Source organism: Pteropus alecto, unplaced genomic scaffold (assembly GCF_000325575.1).
Source record: "Pteropus alecto unplaced genomic scaffold, ASM32557v1 scaffold226, whole genome shotgun sequence".
Lineage (NCBI taxonomy): Eukaryota > Metazoa > Chordata > Mammalia > Chiroptera > Pteropodidae > Pteropus > Pteropus alecto.
Window position 1 is genome coordinate 6,506,203 of NW_006440132.1, and position 7,628 is coordinate 6,513,830.

At 43.2% G+C, this 7,628-nt stretch overlaps 1 protein-coding gene across 1 annotated transcript in view; it reads left to right on the forward strand.

Moving 5' to 3' along the window:
- Positions 1-7,628, forward strand: part of AMBP (alpha-1-microglobulin/bikunin precursor) — a 13,098-nt gene that overhangs the window by 3,601 nt on the left and 1,869 nt on the right. The window contains exons 4-7 of the mRNA XM_006917106.1: positions 309-428; positions 913-1,014; positions 1,835-1,881; positions 6,936-7,017. Of these exons, the coding sequence (XP_006917168.1) occupies positions 309-428; positions 913-1,014; positions 1,835-1,881; positions 6,936-7,017 (351 nt within the window). The remainder of the gene's footprint in view (positions 1-308; positions 429-912; positions 1,015-1,834; positions 1,882-6,935; positions 7,018-7,628) is intronic.

Consider the following 7,628-nt stretch of genomic DNA (forward strand, 5'->3'; position numbering starts at 1 on the left):
GGAAAGAGGACAAAAAGAGGGGAAGATAAGGGAGGGATGGAGGATGGAAATGGATGAATTTATGGACTGAATATGGGGAAGATGGATAGATAGATGATAGTGGACAAATTAATGATGACTATATGGAGGAGATAGATGGATGGAGGGAGAGAGAGACTGAAGATGGATGAATAGATAAATGAATGTAGAGAAGGATATGTAAACAGAGGATGGCTGAATACATGATGTGTGGGTGAATAGGTGAAGGATCTCAGGCTAGAAGAGCCTTCTGACCACTTAGCCTTTGTCTTCCTGACTCTTCTGTGCAGAATGGAACATCACCATAGAGTCCTATGTGGTCCACACCAACTATGACGAGTATGCCATTATTCTGAGCAAGAAATTATTCAATCGCCACCATGGGCCCACCATTACTGCCAAGCTCTATGGTAAAGGCCTGGAACTAGATAAGCTCACTGGAGTTGGGAGTGGGAGGAGACCTGTGATTTAGGGATAGTGGACTGGGGAGGAGCAGGGAGCTTTGTTTTTTTCCTTCTGACAAAACTTCAGTTAAGGGAAAGGTGAAATCGTTTATTCTTCCTGAAGGAGGTAGAGCTCAGTCTCCCATTGGAGGTAGACTCCTCTTCTTTGGATCTCTTAAATTCCAGACCCAGAGAATTCTGGAGCCTCCATACCCTTAAAGGAACCAGTGGACACAGCCATGTGTGGGGAGTTGGGAGATGTGGGTAGGGGCCCAGGAGGGACACCTCTTCCTCTTCTAGAACTGATCTTTCCATAAGTGTATCGAAGAGACCAAATTGGACCAATGGTTTTCAAACTTACCCAAAATGAAAATCACTGGGCAAAATAATCTCAGGCCCTGTCAGCCAGATGCCTGTGGTTCTAAGCTTCTTCTCTGCTTCTCACTGGCAGGGCGGGAGCAGCAGCTTCGGGAAAGCCTGCTGGAGGAGTTCCGGGAGACTGCCCTGGGTGTGGGCATCCCTGAGGACTCTATCTTCACCATGGCTGACAGAGGTAAATGAAACCCCCTCCCCACCTCACATTCCTGTTCCCTTCTCATGCTTATGACCCTAGAGAACATCTTCCCAGCCCCCTGTAAGAGGGCCTTTTTCATAACCCTCTGAGATCAGCAGGCCTACAGTCCCCCTTCCTTCTTTAAAGAGAATGAAGCTGGGGCCCCCGGATTTGCTCCAAGTCACATAGCGTGTACCCGGCAAAGCCCAGGCTAGAATGAATCCAGTGTTCACTCTGCTGTCACGTGTCTAAATGAGGTTATATTCGGAATCCACAGGCACCTCTTCAGAGGCAATAGAGTTTTGAAGTTAAGAGCATGGGCTCCAGACTTATGGCACCTAGGTTCAAATTGAGCTGTGTGGCTTCTGGATGGTCAGCCTTCCAGAGCCTCATTTTCCCTATCTGTAAAATGGGGACAATAATTCCTCCTTTGTAAGTTGCTGTTAGGAGCCAATGAGATAAAACTGTTAAATACAATAGCTCTGTGCCTGGTGTCTGGTAAGTGCTCAACAAATGTTCGCCATTGCTGTTCTTGGGATGGTGCTAATGAAACGGTGGGGCAGAAATGACACAGATGGTGATGATGGTGCAGCCACCAGTCTGTCACCTTTCTAATGAATGACCTTCAGCAAGCCATGTGGGTGGAGCCGTTCATGAAGTAGGATAACCCACAAGACAGTCCCCAGAGAGATGATGCCCACCTGGCACGTAGTCATTAGCACTATGAAAGCAGCAAAGCCCTCTCTAGTCTAGGATGCCTCCCCCGCCCCACCACTAAGCGTGGCCCTCTTATTCACCTGTCTCCTGTCCTCTGACCTAGGAGAGTGTGTCCCTGGGGAGCAGGAACCAGAGCCCACTTCACTCCCGGTGAGTACCATTTCCCCCCATCCATCCCCACCCTGCCCTCTTGGTTTCTGCTGCCCTTGCTTAGGTCCTGCTGTGGTGGTCGGTGGAGTCTCTGAGAAGGGTTGAGGGAACGCAGTGAGGGGCATGGGTTTGACGTCAGACCCACTTGGGCTCAATCTGGGTTCTGTGATTTAAGCTAGTTTTGCTCCATCTGGACCTCACTTTCCTCATCTGTGAAATGGGGTAATTACACTGCCCTTCCAAGTGCTAGAATTCAATGACATAATGGAAAAAGTCTTAGCATGGTGCCTAATAGCAGTAAAACACTTAATGAAATAACTATACTCAATAAATGAAAATAAAATTAACTGATCTTTCTAAAAAACAGCAAACCCGAAGAGCAAGCGATTTCTCAAACTATGTCTTCTCCCATGCTACCGTTTGATTTTTTCGTTTCCTTACTCCTGTTTTATTTTCCTGCTTTTCGCCATACTGATTAAGCTTTAGTCATTCTTTTTTTCCTCTGATTGTTTTCTCTGATTGGAAAATTATATATCCTAACTTATTCTATTGATGTGTGCATATATCTATATTTGTGTGTATAACTATATATAACATTTATTTAGAAACATATTCTTGAAAATTGAAAAAAATACAAGAAATCAAAAAAAGTCCTTATTCCTACATAGAATTAACACTGTTAACATATTATTTGTTTGCTTCTACATTAAAAAAAATCTCCCTCTCCCTCCCCCTCACTAATATATGTTCATTATAAAGAATTAAAACAAAGCAGAAAAACATAAAATAATAAGTTTTTAAAAAAAATTCCAATGCCCAAAATCCACCAGCAGTCACATCATTCCAGGAATCTTGACGTGCATACACGTGGATAGAAGGACAGAGAGAATGGGTTTTGGACAGGCAGATGCACAGATTTAGATAAACTGTGATCGCATGGCATTATATTACAGATGCTATTTCTAATTTTTAAACGCCTTAATTGTAATTTGAAAATTTTTTAAAAAAGAAGTGGACTTCTTGAACTTCTAGAATGCTCTAAGTAAATTCAAGGTTATGAAAAAAAACATTTACTAGGCTAGCATCACTGGATATACCTTTAGAGGATATCTATTGTCTCACGATTTGAAAGACAACGCTGGCACTCTCAAACTTTGTTCCATCGTCCATCCTCGTTTTCTTTGACGTTGTCCAGATTACTGCTGTCCCCATTCTGCTCTGTCATACGTAACTGCCAGTCGTTCAGCAGTAGTTTTATGTTTTAATGATTCTATGCTCACCCTTAGTGAATATGGCCACAGTGTCTCCATTCCTGAGATTTCTTTCTATTAATCTTTTTAATTAGTGCCATTTCTTTACCCAGGGGTGTTTCTGAGGAGGGTTCATGAGTGTTTTAATACCTGAATTCTCCCCTGCTTGAGGATATCTGCCAGTGTCCTTCGTATTTAATGATGTTTTGCCATCATGTTCTTGGGTCATGTTTTCTTTCCCCCAGAAAAAGCTTTGAATGCACTGCTCCATTGTTCTCAAGCACAGATTATTGCTGTGGAAAGCTGGAGGCCAGCCTGATATTTCTTCTCCTTGTAATTACTTTGTTTCTTCTGCCCAGATGCCTGAACAGTTTATCCTTGAAGTCAACATCTTAACAAAGACATGTCTGGGTGTCTTTATATCAAAAGTTTTTGGAATACCACATGCTATTTCCATCCACAGATGGTCTGGGTGTTGAGAACTCCATATCAAAACTTTTTGGAATACCACATGCTATTTCCATCCACAGATCATTTCCTCTGTATTTCGGGGAACTCTCTTGCACGTTATGGAATCCATCCTCCGTTCCCTTTGTTGGGTTTCAACACCTTGGAAACACTTGTTCTTAATCCTGGTGCATCTTTGTCTTCCACATGCACTAGCTTCTCCAGATTACGTTCATCTGTTTTAACTGAGATTATCACCAACCTTCCTTCTATGACAGTCATTCCATTTAGCAGCATCCATTCTGTTAATTACAATTTCTAATTTATTCACTAGCTCTGAATTTTTGTTGTTTTGGTTCTCAATTTGTGTATCTAGGCCTGGCTTCTCTCTTTTCATCTTATTCTGTTGCTTACCATTTTATCTTTGAGTTTTGCTTTATTAAATGCATGCTCTTTTTAGGTCATTCTATAGCTCGAGGCCATTGAGGAACTTCCTTCTGCTCCTTGAGTTTCTTCTAAGTTGGCGTTACAGTGAGGTGCCCTAGATTAACACCTGTGGAAGGGAAGGGAGGATTGGGCAGAGGGAGAAGTAAAGCTGTGATGCAGTCACAAAGCCTCAGTCAGACCCTCTAGGGAGCTCTGGAACCAGGAGGGCTGTTCTGAGTTGTCCCATGATGGCACCAAGGGGTGGGCCTTGATACCTCCAGGTTGACCTGTCTGGGAAGAGGACATGACCTTGAGAAAGAGGCTTCCGTTAACTGAGCAGTCTCCAACAGAGGCTGACAGCTGAGGGCTGTCGACAGCAGCATTTCCAGCCTCTGGGAATGTTAAGTCCATTCCTAAGAAGAAGTCTAGGCCGTTCATGACAGGCTCTTTCTCTAGTTCAGTCTGTTTAGTTATTTATTTCTGAAGTGGGTAGTTTCTTTACCATTTCCTTTTACCTTGCTCCTGCTTAGTCAGTTTTAGCCAGACTTTCTGATGTGGTGGGGTGGATGGTTTCATTACTTCTTGGCCCTTTTCCCTAAATTTGAGACTGGTGGGAAATTTAGTGTAAAGTCTGGGTATTTTGTGTTCCATCCACTTTTCCAAAGTCGGAGGTTGGTCGCAAACACCCTCGTATTGCTCTCTCTTTTGAAGGACTGCTAAATATCCTATGTGGGCTTCATTCCACCTGGTGGGGCTGGCAATGATGCACAGGTGTCCCACGTGACACCCTCTGAGCATTAGATCGTGTAGCTCCAGAACCTTCACTTAGAGCTTCTGGTCTATTTTCTTCTTTTCTTCCCACTAGTCATTTTCACTGCTGCTCTACTAGAAGAGGGGGAAAAATAGGGATCCCCTTGATTTTCTTCTCCCAAGATTTGGTGATTAGGGAATTTGATGACTTTCCAGGACTGGGAGTTGGAGGGCAGGGTTAGGAAGCGAACCTTGCTGACCATCCTATTTAGCTCCAGAATATCGCATTTCTTTCCTCAGTCGACAATTTTAGTTTTTGCTTTAAATTGTGCCCCTCTCCTTGTTTGATGAAGATTTGGGGGCTGGTATTTCTGAATTCCCATTTTGCTAATTGTTAGGTATTGGAGAGGGCAATTTTGAGGGGCATTTCAGTCCGCCATCTTAATCCATATCTCAATGTAATCTATGTCTTTATCAATGTCAAGAATGAAACGATAGCTAACGACACCCTTGCAAAAGAGAGAAATCGAGTTCATTTCCATTTCTTCTTTCCACGCTTCCCACATCCTTGTTTTTGTGAATATATTCTGAGACTGATGTTTCTGTTTTCTACCTTTTGCTTTGAGAACTCTTTTAAACATTTACATTAAACTGTATGACCATTTTAACAATAATGTAATCTTACCTCTATATTTCATTGGCTTTATAGTTCACCATCATTGATTTGCTATCACATCATCCATTTTCTTGTATTTAGATTCTCTTCTCAATTGGTAGGAATATTTCAATAAGAAATTTTTTTCTAGAAAGAGTCATGGGTGGAAAACTGGGTCCTTGCATGTCTGAGAATATCTGTTTATATCACCTGGGCAACAGCTTGGATGGGTGAAGAATCACTCGGTTATCACCTTTTTCCTCTTATAACCTAAGATATTGCTTTGCAGCTTCTGTCATTAAATGTCATAATTTACTCCAAGGGATTTTTAATTCTAGGAAATGTCTAGGTAGGGTTCTTCATTAATTTTGCCTCATTCCTTTTGAGCTCTTATAATTGGACAACTCAAGTCTTTCTATAACTGAGAAAAGTTTTCTTCTATTATTTCTATATTGCCTCTCCTTTTAGAATTTTTATTATATGAATTTATTTCTTCTAATCTCTAAACTGCAATTTATTGTCTGTACTGTGTTGTTAAATTCAACAAAATCTTTTCCATCTCCAGTAACTTTCTACTTCTCTTGTATTATTCATTTCCATAACTGTTGGCGTCTGTTATATTGATCCAAAGTTATCTTGAATTTCATGGATGGTTTAAGTTTTCTCTTGTTTCTTACTATAATTCCGTGTTTAGTGGAGGTATTTCTCCAGCTCAGTCTGATTTTTTTGAGCATGATTTTTCTCTTTTCCTTCATTTTAAGGAAGGCCTGTATGCTATCAGCTTGAGATGAGTTCTGGCGGACAACGGAGTCCCTGATCACAGCTTTCACTTACACCTTAAAAGGAGAAGGGAAAGTTGAAAGTTACCATAGTTTTACTTTTGCAGATTCCAGGTCTTACTTGCGGGCAGGAGGACTACCTGGTGGCCAGTATTCCCCTTCTTATCCCTTCTTTAATTGCCTTGGGATCTTACCTCAGGGGACTCTATACTCAGAGACCCCTTCAACAGCTTAGGCCTCCTGCTCTGCTCTGCAGACCCCAGCACCACAGCTAGGAGTGTCAGGGGCAGTCTTAGGGTCCTCCTTACTCTCTAGATGGCTTTTCCTTTGCAAGCAGCTGCCTTTGTAGGCAGCACTTCCTGCAAATCAGTCACACCCATACTCCATGTGCAGAAATGCCTTTAAGTTTCTAGTATAGAAATGTTGCCCTGCCCTGGTTTCCAACTCTGGGCTAGATTTTTCTCCCATTATTCTATTCTTTTGGTATTTCGACTGGAAGTTGGATATGGAAGTATTGTTATACCTTGAGGTTCCGATTTTTCCTTCCATACCAAAAATCTGTCCTGTGATGCCATTTCCGGAATTCAGGTTGATGCATTTGGGAAAACAGTCCATTAACCAGTGTAGTAGCTGTGCTTCTGCCTATACCCTGATTCCCAAAGTAGATGGTTTGTTTATGTATTCCAGGGGTACAGGTGAGCAATAGCGGCAAGGTCCCTGCAACAACTTCTTTTTCTTCCCCCCCAGAGAGCCAGGCGGGCTGTGCTGCCTCAGGAAGAGGAAGGGTCAGGGGCTGGGCAACCAGCAGCTGATTTCGACAAGAAAGAAGGTAATGATCACCTCCTTGCCTTTTCACCCCCTTCTGCCATACTCCAGAAAGGGCCCATGGCTGCCTCGCCCGAGCTGCCCTCACAACCATGAAGTCTCTCATTTTTCTGCTAGACTCAAGGAATGAGCCTAGAAAAGGCAAATCAAGTGCTCTGCCTTGTGCCCGTGTTTGTGGGGGGAGAGAGGAGATAAGGCACAGTCTTTGAGGGACTCTCAACTACACAGCGAGGAGCTAGTTCTTGCCCTTTCCGCATCACCATGTGGCCTCCTAGCCTCATCTATACAATGGGATAACGGCCTGCTGAGCTGACCATCAGGACTCTTGTGGGAGCAGGTGGAAGGACGTGAGGATGCTTTGCATAGTTGACAGTGTTTACGAACAACTCATTCAGCATACACTTAACCCTGCTCCACCCTAGACCCTGTGCTAGGCACTGGGGTCACGGAGACAAACCACCTACATCTTTTTGGAACTTCTAGCGTAGTCTAGTAGGGGAAGTAGTCAAGGAAGAAAGAGATGGACTCACAAGGGACGGTCGGCTAACAGGCTGGGGGAACTCAGAGGACAGAGGGTTAAGGGGATCAGGGAACACTTCACAGACGAAGGAGAAT